General features: G+C 43.4%; 1 protein-coding gene across 4 annotated transcripts in view; it reads right to left on the reverse strand.

The window, feature by feature from the left end:
• Positions 1 to 2,231: 2,231 nt before the first annotated feature.
• The window catches only part of TRERF1 (transcriptional regulating factor 1), a 38,157-nt gene continuing 18,350 nt past the window's right edge, over positions 2,232 to 22,038 (reverse strand). For 3 of the 4 annotated variants that reach the window (XM_012804698.2, XM_012804697.2, XM_003789192.3), the window contains 5 exons: positions 18,267 to 18,355; positions 15,990 to 16,103; positions 10,033 to 10,236; positions 7,289 to 7,500; positions 2,232 to 3,464 (listed from right to left, as the gene is read on the reverse strand). In XM_012804698.2, the coding sequence (XP_012660152.1) occupies positions 3,140 to 3,464; positions 7,289 to 7,500; positions 10,033 to 10,236; positions 15,990 to 16,103; positions 18,267 to 18,355 (944 nt within the window). In that variant the 3' untranslated portion in view covers positions 2,232 to 3,139. Of the gene's footprint in view, positions 3,465 to 7,288; positions 7,537 to 10,032; positions 10,237 to 15,989; positions 16,104 to 18,266; positions 18,356 to 22,038 lie in introns of all 4 variants that reach the window. The other variant, XM_023512840.1, reaches the window with a different exon arrangement.

The following is a 22,038-nucleotide window of genomic DNA, read 5'->3' on the forward strand; positions in this document are numbered from 1 at the left end:
TTTTTTTTTTAAAGGAATGCACCTTTTTAGGACAAATCTATAAAACATCTTTATTTATTTGTTACATATGATGTTTAAATATAACTTTACTTTCAAGCTTCAAACTTTTTTAAGCCCCTGGTAAAATAAGACTTTTGGTTCACCTTAACAAAAACTGACCTAGGAAGAAACATTTTTAGCAAAATGTTTTTATAAAATTCACTAGAAAATACTGTCCTCTTTTTGCGAAAATGTTACATAAAATCCTTATTAAAAATACACACGTTACAAAAGAAAAATTATGAATATGCTGTACATAGTGCTTTGATATGGACCAAAGGGACCTGCATTCCAGGAAAATACAGTTAAGCACACTAGATATTATGATGTCAACTTATAATAGTGCAAACCTGAATAAATTACATCCTGATATGGAAGGCATGCAAGTCATTTGCTGAGAATAGAACATAACGAGGCCAGAACAGGAAGCAATCACAACCACTATTTAAAAATGTTTTCATTTTTATTACATTAATTTTTTTCAAAAATACTTTTCTTTACAATAGAACTCCTAGAAAATATTTACAACCTTCCTCTAATAAAATATAACAGCAGTTAAATATATTTGAAAATAAGATGGGTTTTTCCATAAAATATATCTGTTAACTTTTTATATACAAGCTTTCTTAAAGAAGTCTAAATTCACTAATGAAAAACCATCTGATAGTAAACAGTAACCGAGTTGAAGACATTAATCACTGGGAAAAGTTCTTCGGGGTGGGGTTGGCTTGGGGGAAGCTAAAACACAACACAGACATGCAGGCAGAATCATTTCAGAAAAATAATAAGTGCAATATTTTACTAGGAAGTCAATTCTTTAAGTTGATAGTCAAGAAATACTAATTCAGAAATTTGAACTGTCTCGTTAAGGAGGAGTTCTTTGGTTATTTCAAGTCAAAAGTTCTTAAGCTATACTGCATGGAAAATTAAAAGTAAATTGTGCATTATATTTTTGCCATGGCAACTCAGTTTGTTTCTAATGTTTAAAACCGGAACAGCTGGGCGAATCTTCCAACAGAAGGATTACATTTGCTTTATAAACATTTTCTGGATGTTTGCTCTTGTGATAGATAAGCTTCCATAGACCCAACAGCAGAACCGTTCCAGTCTCCCCCTGACACTGGTTAAGTGGAGAGAAGCAGTGACTGGGACAGGCACTCAGCCAGTGACACGACAGTGGCAATGGTCCTGTAATGGTTCTGCCCCAAAGTGGATGTACAATGCCCAGGCAGTTCTTAACTGAAAACTGCTTAGTAAAACGTAGGATGGAATACCCTTTCTGAAACCGCAGGAAGTACAACTTTTTTTTTCTCTGAACAAAAGATTGAAGGAAACCTCTAAGACCTCTACTCTGAAAACAGAATGATGGGAATGAAAATAATCTTTGTATTTTTTTTCTGTCCATGGCTTTCCTGAGATTCAGAGCCCACCACCTGTGTAGGACTGCTGTGGGTACAGCTGGCCCCCGTGAGTGTGTGCTACATGCTTCTGCAGACTCAAACTTAAAAGATGCTCGGGTCCAACCCTCACGCTTCCACTGATATTCTAAAGTCATGCTATTAATGTGCCCGGAAAGTGGCCCAGGGTGACAGCCACACTTACATGAAGCTGAGACCCAGCATACCTGGGGCGGGCTGAGGCCTGATGACAGCTGCACTCAAAGTCATATGGCATTAACACTGAAGGGGACGCCATGAGCAAGGTCCTCACTGTGCCGGAGGTGTGTCCCAGTCTGACTTTCGCCCAAACAGTGGGATGGGTCAGTCTGACTCAGCTCAGAAGTCTGGGCTAAATGACATTTTTGAAGGATTACAGGTTTATTACCTTTAAGTACAAACAGCAATCCTGCTGACAGGGACGGGGGAGGCAGAGCTAAGTCATGTAGTATGCAGAAGTCTAGAAGTGCTTTGGTAAGTGACTTGTAATGATGCGTTCCTTCTCTGAACGCAAACATTGTAGTTGAAATGTACCCGACCCTTTTTTTTATTGGTCTTCGATGCTATTTCTCTCGTGTGTGCTATTGTATGTGTTAGAAAACTGTTTCTCATAGCTCATGTCCAGCAGATGTGAATTACAGCAAAATCTAAGTGAAAGAGGTTTCACAGTACTTTCAAGTGGCACATACTAATTTAGAACTCTGCTAACCGTTAATGGTGTTGCAAAAAAGAACAGGCTCTTCTCATCTATTTTGGGGGCAAAAGAGCATTTCCTGGCATTCCACGTACGTCAGTGTGAACCCTTCAACTACGCTAACCCGAAAGCAGTCCTCCCGGCAACTTAATAATTGGGGTATTTGCCTCCAGATAGGTCTCTAGTCAGTTCATGCTGAAACACAGCTCTGCTACCCACAACTTGGAGTTGACCAGTCCCCAGGGGACATGCAAGAGGACCAGCCTACTCTATTAACCAGGTCCTTAGTAAATCACTGCCAGGAGTGAAAGGTTAAAATTATACAGTACTCCATGCCTGCAGACCGACCAAGGAGTGACAGGGAATGCAGGGGAAACCTATCTTCATGCTTGGTCAGCCCCTCACAATGACGTATGTGCTGGAGGACAGCCGTGACACACCAGGCTTGCTCTGCTCCCTGGAAAGCTACCCTTTAGCAGAGAGCTTCCTGGCAAAGATGCCAAGCTCACTGCAAAGTACAGAATGAGGTCAGAACAGAATAAAAATAACTCTTGGTGGGAAAAGAGGGCCCAAGGCCCCAGCACGAAGAGGGCAGCCTGCTTCACACACACTCACAGCAAGCTCTGGGATAAAAGTCAACTGGGTCGGTTGACTTCTAAAAGCAATGGAACGTGAACGTCAAGTTGGTCCCTGCCAGGGAAGATTTTTGTGAAGATGTAGCCCAGACGAAACACCTCTTAAAGATCATTGTGCCAATTATTTATTCCCCCCCAACCCCCACAAAAACAATTTTTCTTTAAATAAAAGGAACAGAAGAGGGATTTTTTTTTTTTTCTAAACCTGAATAAAATGACCACTTTTTAAACAGGTAGTTTAAAAGGGTTACAAAACAAGCAGGCAGTCCAGGTTTCCTGATTGATGAAGACAGAGGCCAGGGGTTTTCATTGTCTCTGAGTGACAAAGCAGGGCTTTATAGTTCCGCGTCACCCTGAAGCAAAACTGAATCTTGATCGTCCAAGAGAAGATCAGTGTCCACGACCTCGGCCTCTTCCATGACGCCTCCTAACTGCTGGACAACGTCATCATCAAGGATGTCCACGTCCTTGATGGGTTTGATCAGACTCAGCTGGTCCAGGGGCAGCAGCCCTGGCGCGCCCACCGGCCCCGTAGTCCTCTCGATCGTAGCTGCCATTTCAGCTGCAAAAGCCGCCTTCTGAGCCTTTTGCCTCTGCTGTTCCTCCTGCTGCCTGTGAGTTTTCATGTGCGCGTTTCGGCTTTTGATCTTGAAGAAGACCCTAAAATCAAGAATAAGGAACTCGTGAAATTCAGAAGAAATCTGAATTCTTATAAATCTGGGTGTCCTTCAGAGAATAGGGGTGTGTGGTTTGACAGCCCCTGGCCCCTAGGACCTCCTTTCCCTATAACCTGTCACCTCTCCACTCCCTCATCTCCAAACATTACAAGAAAAGGGCACGGGGACAGGAACACACTGATGCGGTGGCAGGCTGCCTTCCTGTGATGACAGAGGAAAAATTCTCAGAGGTCCTCCTGTCCCACTGGGGTCCGGAGCACATGCCCTTTCTCCCCATCACTATCCATGCCCTCTGCTGGAGAATCCCCACATTACACTAATGAGCTCTGACAGGCCACATCACGAAACCATTATCCCCCTCTGGCCTCTGGCCCTGTTCTTCCATAGCTAAATTCTTACTTATTTGCCCTTCTCCAAATGTTCTAACACAGCCAAAATTCTTCAAGTATCTTCAAGACACTTGGTGGTTCTCCTCTATACCCTCCACTTCATCCCACTGTCCTCCTCAAGGTCACCAGTAACTGTGTGGCCAGCGGCCCCTCTTCTGCCTTTGTTGTGCTTGCCTTTTGAGCTGCATCTACCACTTCTTTTCATGAAAGACCCCTTCTTATTGGCCATCACATTATCATCATTTCCTACTGTTGGCTTTAGAATAAAATAAGAGTTCTCAGCTGGGGGTAATTTGTCCTCTCAGGAAACATTTGGCAATTGTCTGGAGACATTTTTGGTTGTCGCAACAGTGGTGGGGCAGGGACACTTCTGGTATCTAGTGGATAGAGACCAGGGATGCTGCTAAACGGTGCATAGGAATGGTGCCTTCTTCCCCAAAATGTCAGTACTGCTGACACTGAGAAATGCTGGGACAAAAGGTCCACAAACTATGGTCAGTGGGCCAAAGGCAGCTTATTTTTCTAAATAAAATTCACTGGCACACAGCCATGTCTACGAATCGTCTGTGGCTGCTTTTCTACTACAGTGGTGAAGCTGAGCATTTGTGACAGAGGGAAGGGCACATAAATTAGCTTAAAATATTTAATATCCGGACCTTTTTCAGAAAAAGTTTCCCCAGGTGTGAGCTGTCTATTTATAAAGAGGGTCTGGCATAAATAACTCTATTTTCATTCTTGAGCTGATAAAGGAAAAACAAACAAACCAACCCTGATTTCTAGGGCCTGAGTCCAACAGGTTGATAAATCCTAATTCCTTTTGGACATACTGAAAACTTAAATGCAATGAACATAATTCAGCAGCTAAAACTGGCGTTGTGTGAACATCTGCCTACTATTGCTCCCAGGCTGAAAAACCACAGAAAACATTTCTATTTTCCATGAAATCTTAACTGGACGCCTGGTAGGAAATGTTCCCAAGCAACATTAAAACAAGGCAAATGACAACATTTAATAGATGTTGCTGAAAGACAGCCAGAAAGCATGATGTATTAATTTTTGTTTTGTTAAACCATCCTTTGTCTCCACCTGGTGGAATATGGAATTGTAGCCTATTTGTGCCTTATTGGCTCCTTTCAGGGGAAACTGGCAAGAACCTGATGACCCCACATTTCCACTGTGGGGCAGATAGGTGGGAGATAATTAAGAGTTAGCTCAGGGTGGGTCCGTCATTACTTTAAGAAAGTAACCCTCATGTTCAATTTATGGGCCCATATCTTCTGTGGTTCACTCAATGTGTGGTAGGTGGTGATGTGAAGAAGACATCACGTCTGGGCTCTGAGGGACAGCAGAGCATGGAGGAGTCCGGCACCTAGATCCATTTCTCCCATCCCTGCAATTCACAGATGGGAAAAGATCGCTAGTTCCAATTCACTTTGGTGGGTGCCACGGACCTGAGTTAGGGTGATTCAGAGGCAGCACAGCAGGAAGCTGGTCCAGCCTGCCTAAACTGAATCCCCAATTGGCCACCTGCTGTGTACTACAACAAACAGCTTACTCCTTTTGTGCCTTAGTTTATCCCTGTAAAGAAGAAGCTACTGTAAGTGCCTTCCTCACAGAGCTATTTAAAATATTAAAAGAATCAAAATATGTGCAATGGGTTAAATGTGTCCCCGCCAAATCATATGTCAGAAACTTAATACCCAGTGCAACAGTGTTGGGAGGTGGGGCCTAATGGGAGGTGTTTAGTTCATGAGGGCTCTACCTCATGAATGGGTTAATACTGATTATAAAAGGGCTAGAGCAGTGGTTCTCAACCTTCCTAATGCTGTGACCCTTTAATACAGTTCCTCATGTTGTGGCAACCCCCAACCATAAAATTATTTTCATTGCAATGCTGGGGGTCACAACATTTCGTTGTTGTGGGGGTCACCACAACATGAGGAACTATGTTAAAGGGTCGTGGCATTAGGAAGGTTGAGAACCAGTGGGCTAGAGGCTATGAGTTCAATCTCTTGCCCTCTCTGGCCCTATCCCTGCCTTTTAGGCATAGGATGACGCAGCAAGGCCCTTGTTTCAGATGCAGGTCCTTTGACCCTGAACTTCCCAGCCTCCAGAGCTTATGAAGTGAACTTCCTTTTAAATTACTCAATCTGTTGTTTTGTTATAGCAACACAAAATTGACTAAGACAACATGTAAGAAATTCTTTCAAACAGTGCCAGGCAAATAGTGATTCCCTGATAAATGACAGTGACTACTAAGGTACCTGCCCTATTCTATCAGGCTGGAATAACAGGGGTCCTACTTGGCCTTGCTTATATAACTTAGGGATGTTTTCATGATAGAGTTCAGCAGCCACCTGATCAGCACCTGTCCAGATAACACTCCTCTTCATGTTTGAGGCACTGGGAATCCCCAACAGAAAGAGAATGACGACGTGATACTCTTCAAGACAGGCAGAACTACTGAGAAGTAAACTAGAATTCTCTACTGGATGCTGTGGGAGGGAATCATGCATGTAAACGTCAACGTATTTTCTACCAAAAGTAAATAAAGCAAACTGAAAAGACAGAACGGTGATCAGGAGCCCAGGCTCTGCATTTGGACAAAGCTGGGCTCAAATCTCAGTTCTGTTTTTTACTGGAGGTGTGACCTAGGGCAAGTCATTTTATCTACCTTTAAACTCTTCTTTGTAAAACAAGGATAAAAACAGTACCTGCCTCACCAGAGCTTAAGGATTTAATGAGTTCATGCACATAAAGTACAGAACAAAATAAAAGCTCAGTAAATGTTACTACCTCCTGTCACCTTTCCCCTTTAGTTGCTTTAAATTATACCTGAAGGGACAAGATGACAAATACGTTTTATTTCATAAGTTAACTCTGATCAGTTGGTTTTGCCAGACTGAAACATTACAATGAAAAGGATTTGAGGGCCTGTCTTAATGTGATAGCAGAGTATGGTGATTGATTAGTGATGTCTGCCCTGGGCAGAGATGTGATTAGTTGTGGTAGAGGACCAGGTATGAGCCATCTCTGCTATAGTTTCTGATTAGATGTTCTAGAGCCATCCTCATATCATTCAGCAGGGATGCAAAGAGAGCAACATTAATGAATATGGTTTGGGTGTAAAGGGAAGAAGTGGGAATCAGAGTCCCATCCACCATTTTTGGAAAAGTGTAAAGTTCTGTCATGCTCTGAAAATGTCCATTCTTAGCAGGCTCTAAGACATCAGAATGGCCATGTTCTAAGCCAGAAACAAGGTCCACCATACAGATCCCAAGGACAGTATAAGTAAGAGTTTTGAGAGTCTAGAACTCTAGGTTCTTTTTCCAGCTGAGGAAATCCCAGACCATCTTGGCCTGGTACTCGCAGAGCAATTATCCACCACAAACTCAGTCCCTGGTCCCATTGCACCTACTTGCCACACTCCTTGCAGGGGAAGATGGTAGTAGGGTCAGTCTCGCCACTGGTGGTGCTGTGAGAGGGCGAGCTCTTCACTGAGCAGTACCCACTCTGGGCCCCGCCAGGCTTCTGTTTCCCAGAGGGGATGGCACCTCGGGCTTTGGTCACCTGGTTGGTGCCCCCATGGATGCGGGCATGGCCGTTTAGTGCCTGTCGAGAGCTGAACACCTGGGGAAGAAAGGGAGTGACATGACATCTACAGTCCTGAAAAGGAAATTAGGGTTATTAGTTACTGAATGGTGAACACGTGATACTTGAAACAGTGTCTAACAATGGGAATAAGGGTTTCATAAGAGTAAACTTTGGGCCTATCCCACAGAAAAGGAGGATCAAATACCACAAGTGATACTGCTGTGCCAATAAAAACCTCATCACTGTTAACAACCAGAAGGCAGGAGGCAGTGTGGCATGGCACAAAGGACAAAGCTGCCCTTTAGACAGAAGACAAGACACAAGGGTCTAGATCCACTGTCCAGAACTCACAGGTAAGCTGCTAAGGCAGGCAATTCCTCTTCTGTACACTTTTTTAAGCCCCAAATTATCTCCTTCTCGCTCTCCCTCTTCTTTTTCTTCCTTTCTCCCTCCATCCCTCCTTCTCTCTTTTTTAATAAACTGGGTCTTACTCAAGAGCTCAAGTTCAGCTTAAAAGCTGAGGTGCTCTGGTGGAAATGGAGACAGCACCCAGAACCAGGCTGTTTGCTCAGTTCAATCTACTCCCAGGAACACCAGCACCCCATGAACAGTTTGAAAGACATTGATGAGGTGCTCTGACATATTCTATACATTATACAAAGCCCAATCAGTAGGCTGATGTTAAAGACCCCCCAAATTTAATATAGAATGACTTTAAAAGGGGAGGAACCTGGATAGTACTTTGAAGCTTGCCATAGGCAGGGCTTCTCAACCCCAGTGTCACTCCATTCTGGGCTGCATAACCTGTAGTGGGGGCCTGTGTTGTACCGTGTTCAGCAGCCTCTCTGGTCTCTACCTACCACATGGTAGTAGCACTTTCCAGTAGTGACAAAAATGTCTCCAGATATTGCCAAATTCCATCCCCAGTTCAGAACCACCACTATAAAGGGATGCTATGCATACCACAAATTCAAGCACCCCAACTTCTAGCTTCTTAAACTCATCTGAGGGAATACCCATTCAGGTGCCCTGCTGTAGTGGTGGTTCTGTTTACTGTCTTACAGAGAAAATAATCTGTCACCAGTTTAGAAACCAAAGCCTCTATCGCTGGGCAAGGAATAAAAGCATACTTTCCCTCCTGTGATTTTAAAAAAGTTATTAAAAATTATCTTTGCTGACAATTTCTGATTAGGAAAAGTAAAAAAGTGACTTCCTACTCAGTGAACAATTCATTGTATACCAAAACTGCGAGCTGAGGAAGCATCCGATTTCTGAATAAATACACCAAGAACTAATGTCATCTAAAGTTAAATCTCAATAATCCCTGCACCAACGTGCTCTATACAAAGGCAGTGATGGAGTGAAGAGGCCATGTCATTAAACATCAAAGAGAGACACAAGCTAGCCATTTCTTCTGTTCTCTAATGCAAAATGAATATTACATATATATAATTTTTCTTTTGTACTTTTCAATTTTTTTTCTTAAATGTGAATCAAATGAATTTCTGTTTTAGTATCAAAATATTCTAAAGACTGTTGCTTTCTCCATCTAAGTGACAAGACTCATAAGCAGCCTGCAATCCACTCTGGAAAACAGTATTGTCCTATATCATGCTCAAGTGAAGACAAGACACTAACTTGAGGAGAATGGGGCTTCCTGTGAAAGGAGCAACATTCTCATTTTGGAGGAAATACCTCTAGATCTCACCTTTATAGGTGTGCCTGGCTTTAAGAAATCTGATTTGGGAAAAGTTCCCCAGTTTAAATGAGTAGGGGACCAGTAGGAGTTTAAGACTCCAAAGTAAATAACCTTAAAAGATATCTTTGAAAATGCACATGGAGGCTTAGACTAGGCCAGTACCAATTTGCTAAGGCCTTTCTTTAAGTATTAAGAATGACCAAACAGTGAACTTGTTTTATTTTAGTTAAATGACCTAGTACTAGGCTAGGTAATTATAGAGATCCCCTTTCAGCTTGTTTACAGGATTAACTTACTTAGTAACTTTTACCCCCATCTCCAGAGTACAAAGAAACTTACCTAAATCTTTATAACAACTTTTTCAGATTTCACATTAGTGACATTTGAATTAGTAATACTTTATGAAATAAAAACCTCCCAACTGGGTAAAACTGCAGGCAGCAGGGGTAAGTAATTATATCATAAAAGGACAGCTATATCTGCAGGCTCCCCTGGTGCATTTAAACACACACTGAAAGGCACAAGCTGGTGGGACACACAGGCCAGACGAGTGCAGGGGCCCCAGGAAATGTGGAGTGTACAGTCTGGAGGCCGACACTCACTGTGGAGCTCAGAATCACACACCTCCTGAGGGCAGGGCCCTTCTTGGTGTCCGCCAATATGCAGCATCATACTTGACACAAAACACACACTTTAAGTGTCTGTTGGCCAAATGGATAAGACAACAGCAGCAGCCACAGTGTGCGCTGACGAACTTGCACTGCTGAGAGCGCACTCTTTCAAAACATCATCTCTTAAAGCCAGGCACAGCTGCATGGCCCTCACTTGTCATTTTATGAAAAAGATCCCCAGACGACACAGACACTTACAGCCCCACAGTTGGGCATTTCACAGATGAAGGAGCCTGAGGGCTGGCCGAGGGCCTGCAGGGGTGGCCCCTCTGTGGGAGCTAGGACGGGGACTGGCGGTGGCTCCGGGGACTTCGGCACCTCACTCTCCTCTTCTTTTGTGGACTTCCTATCTTCTTCCAGGTCCTCCTCTTCCTCCTCTAATTCTTCTTCTTCTTCACTTGTCTAGTGTTAAAGGTAATAAAAGGAAGAGGAGGAAATCCCCAAATAGCACTCTTAGTGACCAAAAGAACTCACAGACCAGTAGAGGAGAGAGGGCTGGATGCTGGGGCTGTGTCACTGTGTCACTTTCTTCCTGTATAAGGAAATGCCAATAGAGCCTGCTGGGCATAATCTCTAAAAGTTTGGGTATCTGGAAGCTTGGAATTTTGAGGTCAAGGGATTAATTCCCTTTGCCCCACTTTGGGCCCCACATGCTATCTGTATGTAGAGATCCCCCTTGTTTGAGATCATCAGATTTTGAAAATGACTGAACTCCCATCTCCTCACAGTAGTGAGGAGGGATTTCAAGCTATAACAATACTATGGAAACCCCCTTGGAGACAGAATGAAGACTATTCATTGTTTGTTTTCAGGCTTTCTGATGCATTGCCATGTGAGATGTTGGACTTGACTCTGGACACATGACGAGCACTGACACACAGGGCGCTGCTCCTCTGGTCTGGTCAGAAAATGGAAGAGAGAATCCCTTTAATTTATCATGTACTTTTCCTTTGGTCTCTGACCATGAGCTTGGAAAAAGCAGTGTATTCAAGGTTTCTGTTTACTCATTTTCTCCTACCTTGGAGGTATTCTATGAAAAAGAACAAGAAAAACATTTTCTATGAGTAATTATCCCTTCTGCTTCTATGTCCCCTCTCCTCCACTTAACCACAGCCACATGGAGAATTAAGAAGAAGGTCCCTGCCTTCCTCAAGGCTAACAGAATAGGAAGTTACTGTAGCAGCTTGGGGTGGGTGCTCTGGGTGTGCCGGGATGGAAGGGTGGGCACAGGGGGCCTTCTTTCTACATCTTACTTAACAAACTACTTTAGGATGTTGGCTCCTGCAGGCCTAGAAAGGGCTGAGGACCAGAGAAAGGGAATTCAGTGTTACAGCACTTTTATTTCAGTATTACAGTTTACAAAGTGTTTTCACATTTACTATGTCACCATGTAGGCTGTAAGCAGTCCTCCCATTTTTACAAATGAGGGAAGAACAGGCCCAGCTGCCTCTGGCCTGACAGGTTATTTCCCTCTGACAGGTTCTCTTTGCACATCTACCACTTATAGCAGGTGGGTTCTAGTCTTTGTCACCCTACACAGTGATATTAAGTCTAGGGGCACTTGTGATTGCTAGAAGCCAGAAGCCAGAAGCCAGAATTTCCGAGAGGAATAAAGATTTCTGAGAGAAGCAGTTGCCTGCGATACAGAAACTCTCTTGTTTGGAATTGGGGTTTGTGTGTGTAAGTATGAGGCATGCAGCATCCCCTCCACTTTGTCAGTACTGTCCATATTTAACATCACATAGATGCATATTTGAGATAACATGTATTTGAAAATACAATTTGGTGTTTAAAATGAGGGTGGACTGCTTGAGCTCACAAGACCACAGTAACTCTTTTTTTTTTTGCAGTTTTTGGCTGGGGCTGGGTTTGAACCCTCCACCTCCGGCATATGGGGCTGGTGCCCTACTCCTTTGAGCCACAGGTGGTGTCCAAGACCACAGTAACTCTTAATGAGAATAGCATTTGTTTCATGGTAGTTGCTATAATTACAGTTTTCTCCCAATGCCATTGTTGGGCTTATATACTCCTAGAAAAACAAATATTCCATACAGCCACAACATTATAGATTAAATTATACTGTACTGGGGTTAATATGTCTGAGGAATTTAGATGGGCTTTATTTGAACCAGTAATCTACAAATCACAAAATGATTTATCATCAAGCCATATGGCTCACCAAAGTGACTAAGCGATACAAATCTAGGAGGGCAAAAATCTTAACATGTAGAACTCTGTATCAACAAGCTGGCCATTTTATGGTGTATTGTGAAATAAAACACTTAGCAATATTCCAAAATTAGTAGAAGGTGGGCACATACAGGGTAGGGAGGAGGTTATATATTTAACATGGTTCTCCAAACCCTGAATGCCCACAATAAGACATCCTGGAAGACGAGGATATTTTTATTTCTCAGGCATGCAAATGGAATTCATATGATGAGAAATGGGCAAGTTTAAATACAAACAACCCAAATTTGCTCAAAGACACAGACTTGAGTATTGCGTGCCATTAATGGAAACAATGTTCTGAATGCCTGCTACGAATTAGGTGTCACACACATGCATATATGCATGTGCACACACACAAATTTTAGTTTTCACAACACTGTACAAATTTTTCTTTTTTAAACACATGAGGAAATTGGCCAGGGAAATAATTTTCTCAAGATCACACAGCTGAAAGAGCAGCTGAATTGAGCTGGGCTCGGTGGTGCACATCTGTAATACTGATACTCTGAGAGGCCAAGGAAGGTGAACTGCTTGAGCTCACAAATTCAAGACCAGCCTGAGCAACAGCAAGACCCCATCTCTACTAAAAGTAGACAAACTAGCCAGGCATTGTGGTGGGTGCCTGCAGTCCTAGCTATTTGGGAGGGCGAGGCAGGAGGATCTCTTGCACCTAAGAGACTGAAGTTGCTGTGACCAAGAATGATGCAATGATCCCATGGCACTCTACCCAGGGTGACAGAATGAGACTCTGTCTCAAGAAAAGTAAAAAGAAAAAGGAAAGAAAAGAAGCTGAACTGAGATCCAAAGTCTGGCCTAACACCAAAACCTCAGCCTTCTTCACCCCTTGGTCCTGCTGCAAGTGTTCCCATAGTGCACATCTGTCCACTACAGATCCTAAATCTCTCAGAACCACCAAGGCCAGTTACTCTGGAGGGTCAAAGAGAAAGAGGATGATGTTTCCCAAGGTGCCCGTCAATGGACCACGCTGCAGGTGAGCTGGTATTGACACCAGAGGAGATCTCTACCTTGGCCCTTAGAGCCCTAATTGCTGTTCCTAACATCAGTTAACTGCCTCAGTCAATTGCACTGGCTTCTGGTCACAGCTAAAAGCGGGGGAGTGTTAGCACAGGCAAGGGACAGAACCTACTTGATCCCCTTCTTTGGTTTCCAGTGGGGAAAGGGCCTGTGGTCACTCAGGCCAGAGGTCAACTAGCCCTGCTGAGTAAGCTCTGTGCTCTGTAGACCTCTCAGCTACCTAAAGAGTAATCATTCCTGTTAAGCTTCCTTTTTTCCTCCGTCTCCCCTTTAAGTCCTCAGTCGCCTGAGCTACCTGCGCATGTTCCTTCATGTTCCATCAGAGGTAAAATGGTCACTGCCCTTTAGCAAAACACCAAAGATACATGATCAGGAGAGCCATCCAGGTGTCCCTGCTTGGCCCAGAGGACAAAGAGCAGGATTATGTCCTGGACCACACCTTTTGCACCTCCTTAGTCTTTGATTCCAATTTTTCATCTCCACTTGGCAAACTAAGCTCAGAAGGCTGACTGTGCATACAGTGCCTGTGAAGGAGCCGTGAGCTACCTTGCTGGCCTTAAATCAAGACTTTCTTGTTTTTGTGAGCCTGAGTCATCTCTGCACATAAGCCCTTTACCTTCCCTAAGCTCACAGTGACAAGGGTGTGGATGCTCCTGACCCAGCCTAATACTGGCTCCTGGTGAATAAGCCTAAGAAGGTATGGCACTCCTGGGTATCCTATCCAAACTTCCTTCATCGGAGGCTACATGTTGGCCTGGGCCCATCTCCAAAGCCTCGTCAGCCCAAGTCAGCCAGACGGTGGCCTGCTGGTGTGGTAACATCTTCATTACCACGTTCTTCCACTCGGCATCCCCTTGTTCATTCCATTTCCCTCCAGTGAGTTCACAGAAGGGATGTTGCCACAAACCAGAGTGACTCCTATCTCGGGAAAACATTCACTTATTCAATAAATGTGATATTTATTGAGTGCATAAGTTGTGCCAGGCTCTGTCCTAGGTAACAGCAAAGCCTAAGAGACACTAATTTACCTTAAGCAACCATATCCTCTTATCTTACCCTCTTCTAAAATATGGTACTGACAGAGCCCATAAAATCCTAGAACTGGAAAGGACTTTGCAATTCATCTAAGTCATCTGCCCACGTTACATGTCAACAAGCCTAGGTCATAAGTCTTCAAGGCTAGGGATCTGTGTGCTTCTATTCATTTGGAAAGCCATGCTCCGTGTGACCCTGGGTAAGCCCTGTCCCCTCTCTGGGTCTCAACCTTTTGCTTATAAAATGGTGGAATGGATTGGGAGAGTCCTCAAGGCTGTATCTAAGACCTTCTGGTTCACATTTCACACTGCTTTTAAATACTCTTGGGGTTCGCAGTAAATTCCCACTTGTGTATGTTATATCTTCCTGACTAGGATGTATGCTCTGGATGGTGGGGGCAGAGAAAGCAAGAGGCAATTTAACAACCTCAGGTTACCCACAGCACTACGTGCATACTACTGTTTACATTGTGGAAATTCAATTGCTTTTAGCTGACTGAACCAGAGGCGGCTGTACTGTTTATTTAAACATTAGGCCACAGATGAGCAAAAACTACTGATAAAATACATCACTACTTAAAACCAGTCAAACAAAAGCCTTGGCCACAGGAAACCCTGAATACAGAATACTGCCATTGCTGACTGAAAACATGGCAATATCATTTTATTCTATAGATTTCTATTTTCTCTGGTATTTGGGTCCAAATGTGAACTTATATATGCGTGTATATTTCATAGCTAGGCTCAATCCTTAGGTAAGAGCTTAGGCTTTGAAGCATTAATGAGTCTAAGTGATTTTATGCTTCTCTAAGAGAGTTTGCACGTGACTACTCCTATGCTGCACGAGGGCTCACACAACATGCTCCCCAGCTGTGTGACCTGGGCCAACTTGCTTAAGCTCTGTGCCTCAGTTTCCTCATATACTTGGCATTAAATAAATGAAACTGGGTTATATGAGTCAGTAAAGTCCCTACCACAATGCCTGGCACATAGAAAGTGGTATTTAATCGTTACAGAAAATAACTGACATATGAGCTAACTCTTACAACTGGGGCACAAATGGGAATACAAATATAATTACGACTATCAACCTAATTCATGAATTCCAAACTCTTTTGCTGATGATGATCAAGGCTTGAGTTTAGTAATCTGTCATAAGACATGTTTTTTTGATACACATGTATGATAGGTTATGTTTTCTATAAGTGTGGAGAGATTTCCTTGGCTGTGGATGCAGAGAGGAGAGTTAACCGCAAGGATCACAAGTTATAATAATTACCAAAGCCACACATACAGGGTTCAGAGACTAGTTGGGTCTTATGTCTTCAGTATGTACTTAATTGTAATATGCAGATGACCTGGATTATCTGTTGATAAAGGCAGTCAATGCCAAGGATAATGGTGTGCTTAGGATTAGAATCATCTATATACACTGTTAACCAGTTCCTTAACTATGGCAAATTCCTAGGGCTTCCTTATCTTTCTGAGGCATGTTAAGGTCTCAGAGCAATAGCATCTATGACATGGAAGGATCAGAAGGGAATATACCAGGGGGGTCAGGACACCAATTCTAAACTAACCAAGTGAAGGTGGAACTATCTTGGCTTAACTCTCTCAGTTCCTACATGCCCTCACCCCCACAAGTAAACCTGAGCTACAGGCCTAACCTCAGGATGCCTTCCCTACCTGTATCAAGAACTCAAGTCCTGCACCCTGCAAAGGAGCCTTGACACCCCCTCACTCTACTGTCTAGCATCTTGGCAGCAAAGTTAAAGCAAATGCCAGCCATTTACTAACCCAGGTGTGGGGCAGGAGTCACACCAGTGCATGTAACGACTTAGCAGCTTCACTCACCATGCAATCATCGATGATCTCTGCCAGGCGTGTCCGGTGCTTCCGCCCTAGCCGCATTATTTTTTTCCACGTGTAGTAGTACTCCACGCACTGAGCCACCGTCTTTGACTTCACCTGCCAGGAAAGTGAGCTCAAAGTTAGCTCCAGCAGTGGGCAGCAAGACAAGGCAGGGACATTCTTTGAATATTTAATTTTGTAATAAGGAGGTCATAAATAGGTTTATAGAGTTCAATAAAAAACGTATACAATGAAAAGCCTCCTCCTCACACCTCCCCCTGCAACACAGGTAGCTCTTTCTATTAATTTTTTGGTTATCGTTCCAGAATTTCCTTATGCATGTATCAGCAAACACAAAAACATATTCCTCCCTCTACTGTCTTTCCTCTCAAAAGGCAGCAATACTCTGTAAATACTGTTTTGCAACTTGATTTTTTTCACCATATAGTTTGGAGACTTTTTCAGATCAGTCCCTGTGGATACTACTCAATTTTTTAACCCATAAAATCAGCTTCTTTGTCATTTAATATGCTCAAATGTGTTTAACTCTCTGACTTGACCTTCAAAACATAATTATGAGCAATGTTCCTTAGTAATGGAATAGAAATATAAGGTGACAGTTAGGATGACACAGCTTAGATGTTGTAGAAAATAAGCCTTGCCATGTTCCCCCTCAAAAGTGCAAAAGTAGACGCATTTTAAGGCAGAAACATTCCTTTGTTTTGTTTCTTCTATGCTCCGGTGAGGTGTATAATGTGGGTTTTCTGGAGGTAGATTAGGAGACTGGCCCTACCCTTGGGGTTGGGAAGAGGGCCACCTACACAGTGAGATGTGAAGGACTCCACCAGAAGTCCTGTCTCCTGAGTTGCCCCCGGTTACATCCTCCTAAGAGCTGGAATTTCTATACTAGAATCAATCTGGGAAGTGAGGATGCTGTCCCAGTGAGTCCTTATTTAAAAGGACTGTTAAGCATAACACATGAATCCATCATCCACTGACAGTGTAGGGCCTTCAAGGAGTGAGGTCTAGGCCAGGCCAGTCTTGGGGGATGGTGACTCAAGAGAGATAGGAGCATGGGAGCTGCTGAGCACACAGGTCAGCACAGGGCCTGGTGGCAGGAAAGGGAGGCCCAAATGCAGAGATGGAGGTGGAGGCAAGACAGAGGCAAAACCCGCCTTTTTCTTTTAGGCAAGGCTCTAGATCAGGGATTTTCACCTGGTGTGCCATTAGAGGATCCTAGGTGTGCTGTAAAAATTTTTAAAGATCATTAATTAAATTATTTTTGAAAGAAGTTCAAAGCACAGTGAGTATATTTTTTTTATTAATTTTTTTTGATCAACATAATCTCAGTGTATTGCAGAAGTTTAAGTATAGGTTCAAGTGTGCCATGAAACAAAAAGAGTTGAAAAACGCTGCACTAGATTAACAATAGGAGACAGGTCACCCATACCACCACTGCGGACCACCCAGCCTAAGCTAGGAGCTTGTGTGAGCTGTCACCTGTGACCCCATTATTGGTGCACCTGAACATCCTTCATTATCCTATATTACAATATACTCTATCAGATATCAGTTTTTGCAACACTGTGAATCATTTTAACTTTTCTTTTTCTTTGAGATGAGGTCTCACTGTATTGCCCAGGCTGGCTTCAAACTCCTGAGCTTAAGAAATCCTCCTGCCTCAGGTGTGTGTTAACATGCCTGGCCACTTAAATTTTTTAGCCCAAAATGCCTCTTAGCCAATTAAAGCCTATATTACCTGTTGTATAAAGTGCTATTTCATCTATGAGCAAGAGTTTTGCTATGAAATGCTATGTATGTAAGGTACTATTTTTATTATCACTGTCATTATCATCATGAGTTTGATACCAGAAACTCTGCTATTGGGTAAGAGGAGGCCACATATCCTCCCTGTCCTGATTTCCCAGAAAAAAGTTCTGTCAGAAATACGATAGATCAAATATACTATATAAACTGTGAAACAGAAACCCCAGTTCTAGTTATTCTGACAGAATTATGAGTCACACATTTTAATTCAGAAAGACAATAACTTCCATCACTGCAGCATTCAAATCATGGGTCCTCTTTTCTCTCATCCCACAGACGCCCAGCCCTGGGGCCACCCCTGTGTCAACCACCATCCTTTACCTGCAAGGGGTGGAAGGCACACTTTTTGCACAAATGATCAACTAGTAACCGGATATCCCTAATATTTCTATCTTTATGTGTACAATTTCCCCAATTTAATTTCAAGTCCACAATGGGGAAAATCATGCTTACCATCTTCTGTACAAAAATAAAGTCTTTGCTGTAAGTGGCTAGTGCTTTATTAAACAGTTTTCTTTCTAGGGAGGTCCACTTGTCCGAACCTACAACAAAATACAGACTTCATGAGAACAGTTCAGAGTTCCCTGTTTTTAAGTTCTGGTTCATCTAGTTAAGTTTCAAAATACAACTGTCTAGTAAGTGCTAATACATGTCAAACTTTTGTTCGAACAAAAACACAGGATAAAGTAATAATGGTCAGCATCTCTGACATCTAGCTTCAAACCCCAGTGATGGTCTTGATCTTGGCAAGTTACTTATCCTAAGCCTGTTCTGTTACCTACAAATGGGAATAACTGTAATTGTCTCCATTGTGTAGGATTTTGTGAAGGTTAAAAGATAATATAGAAAAAGAGTGCCCACCTTAATAAGTGGGAAGCAGTAAGAGCTCAAAAAATTTTAGGTACAGTTTTTACATAATGATTACATTCACAAATACAAGTGTTCATGTGGCAAGCACTTAGGGTGTGATTGGATTCACCAGTCTCCACCCTCCACCCTCGAGATGGTCACAATTTACCAGGGAGACAAACCAGTTGGCCACTATGTATTAGTGTAATTATAAAGGTAAAGGTGAAGGAGGCATAATGGAGGACCACCACATTCAGGATAGGACCCGGGCAGCCAGGAAGGCTTCCAGGTGAAGAAAATACCTGAGTTGAGTTTTAAAGGACACACGGAAGTAAGTCAGGCAAGAAAGAGACGGAACAGCAAGTGTGAAGTCAGAGGCAGCCTTGAGGTGATGCACTTCATTCATTCACTCATTCATTTAACAAATATTTGTCAGGTGTACACTACAAGCAAGATGTCGTGCTAGGAGAAAAGAACTAACATTTGTATAAGTGCTTACTACATGCCACTTTCTAAGTACCTGACAGTTATCATTTGGTTTTATTAACAACCTGATAAGACTGGTATCTCTATCATCCCGTTTTACAGATGGGATGCCAGTTTCTAAGTACCTGACAGTTAGTTAATCATTTGGTTTTATTAACAACCTGATAAGACTGGTATCTCTTATCATCCCATTTTACAGATGAAGAAGTGGAAGTGTTCAAAGAATAACCAGTAATCCAGCATGGCTCAAGTTTAGGGTTCTAGCATAGGAAAAGCAGATGAGGCCAGAGGTGAGTGGGACCAGTTCTTGACAGATTTGCAGACTGATGGGGAAGAGGTTCCATGGTTCTGGGCTGGTGTAGCTATCTTGCTGGTTAAACTTGGTGGTTAGTTACGTCTTTTTCCTCCATGAAAGAGAAAGCAGAATAAACAGATAATCATATCCTTTTTGGGACAAGAAATACGGCCTCTAAGAAATACTTCTAAGAGGACTCCTATTTCCGGGGAATCTAGAAATAGTTCAACCCTAAAGATAACTTGGCCCCATTCTTCTGGCTTGTTGAATTTTCCACATCTCTGAGCCTTTGGATGTACATGGCCATGCCTTTTGACATTCCCCTCTCAGTGCCCCAATACCCTAACCAATGGTCAAGGGCAAGTCTCAGGTTTCCATTTTGCTGTGGTCAACTGTTGGTGCTGAAGTATGGGAAACCTGAATTGCCTCTTTTAAAGTTTGGCCAAAAGAAGTGAATCAGGTGAAACCACCAGGGGCAGGAAGGGGCCTCCTTAGACTAGGTGGATACCCTAGGATCACCAACAGAATACATGGCTCAGAGAGGTGAACTCAGATTTCTTAAATAAACACTTTGTGCTCACATAAGGTGTTTATTTAACTCTCTGTGATGGGTTGTCAAACCAAGAGCTTTGGCCCTAGATTCAGAATATGCTTTTGGTTCAGATTTCAAAAAAGGGCCACCACCCAACTTCTTTGGTTTGCAAGTTTTATCTCTTGACTTCCGGAAGGAAAGCAGCTTTCTAATGGATCCCTGGCAGAGGGAAGCATCTTCCACACGTTCTGGGGGACCAGACATCTCTGCATATACACACACAGCCACAATGAGGGGAGGACTTAGAGAAGCCTTGCTGGAGTGGACGTGAGTACAGGAGGTTGGTGGGATTAAGGCTCTGTAGCAACTCCATCAGCAGTCTTCAAATTCTGTCCAACATTCATGACTTAGGGTTCCAGCTCCACACATTCCCCTTACCCAGGAGCAGAGGCAGAAAGATGAAGGACAGAAAGGATTAACCAACAATTCAGCCAAACAACCAAAGAAAAGTCATGGTTCCTTTTATATATTCATCAAAACAACAAATAGGCAAGAGGGATCCTGAAGACAATGATGGAAGAAAATCACAGTGGTGACAATTCACACCGCTGAAACACCAAGCTTCTAAGGAGGCTGGTGTGCTGCCTGCTGCAAGTCCAGAGTCTGTGTGGCCCTTGGCTGCATCTCAGATGTGGCCTTGGGGACTGATGAAACCTTCAAGGAGATCAATGACAATTGTTCCCAACCTTAGCCAGACCATGTCTCCTGTATTACAGTCCAGCTCTAAGACACGGCGAGACCACCAACAGGGTTGCTTGGGCTTCCCAGGCAGCACCCTTTATCTCTATAGGGGATACCTCATTGTCTGACTTCTGATCCAAAAAGCAGTGCTAAGTCCTCGGGTCTGTTTGACTCTGAGAAGCATGCCCCTTCAAGTCTCCACATGACTAACCAGATGCAACCTCACAGAAGGTAAAATAACTTCTCATCCTGTAATGGGACCTTCCCTCTCCTGCCTTTCGTGGTTCTTAGAGCTGCTGCTCTGTGATGGTGTCTTCTGTCTTCCTGATCCCAGAGTGAGCATTCTGCACGACTCAGCCTGGGTTGGACGTGGGCTGCACACTATCCCTTCTCCTTGGTCCTGCAGGTGCAGCGTCAGGAGGCTTGAGCTAAGACAGCAATAGATAGCTTCCTCCTAGGATCTTGCTGTAATACATTTGACAATGCTGTGTGTGTGTGTATGTGTGTCTGTCCAATAGTGCATCCATGAAGCGAGGAGCTCCGGCTAAGTCAGACAACAAATAATCCATTCTCACACTCACATGAGGGCTGCCTGTGGAGGCTGAGAGTCCATCTTTGGGCTGTTGGGCCAAATTCCCAGGCCACAGCCTGACACAAATAAATAACATCTGTGCTTTCTCCAAATAGCTATCACTGAGCTGTGATAAAAAGGGTGACAATAGCCAGGAGACTGTTGGCTGTAAATCTCGTTCTGCTATTTACTCCTGTGACCCCAGGCAAACCTACTAAACTGCTCTGAGTCTCAGTTTCTTCACCTGTGGGGATGGTCACTCTGTGACTAACAGTGTTTGGTCCTAGGTAGGTGCTCAATGGATGTTCTAGATCTTCAATGGCCACTTGGAAAGTAGATTCCAAATCAGCCCAGGACTATGAGACAAGTGCTGTCCCCGGTTGATGCATGTAATGTGGCACTCTGAAGACCTCTTGTTCCTATGAGTGTTCCTTGTATTTATAATCCTACAGTACCTTACTCCTGGCTGCTCATAACTTCCAGTCTGTTATTCCCTGCCTCCAAGACCCCCCTATAATCCAAAGTCAAGGTAAGGCTCAGGTGTCTCTTTTCTTGTATTATGTCTGATGGGGACACATTCCTCCTCTTAGACAAGGTTCTAAGCCAGCCTTGGATGAAATGCAAAACTGGGCTCGGCGCCTATAGCTCAACGGGCTAAGGCGCCAGCCACGTACATCTAAGGTGGCGAGTTCGAATCCCCAGCCCGGACCCGCCAAACAACAATGACGGCTGCAACCAAAAAATAGCCGGG

Source organism: Otolemur garnettii, unplaced genomic scaffold (assembly GCF_000181295.1).
Source record: "Otolemur garnettii isolate 467f Iridium unplaced genomic scaffold, OtoGar3 scaffold00031, whole genome shotgun sequence".
NCBI classification, from domain to species: Eukaryota; Metazoa; Chordata; class Mammalia; order Primates; family Galagidae; genus Otolemur; species Otolemur garnettii.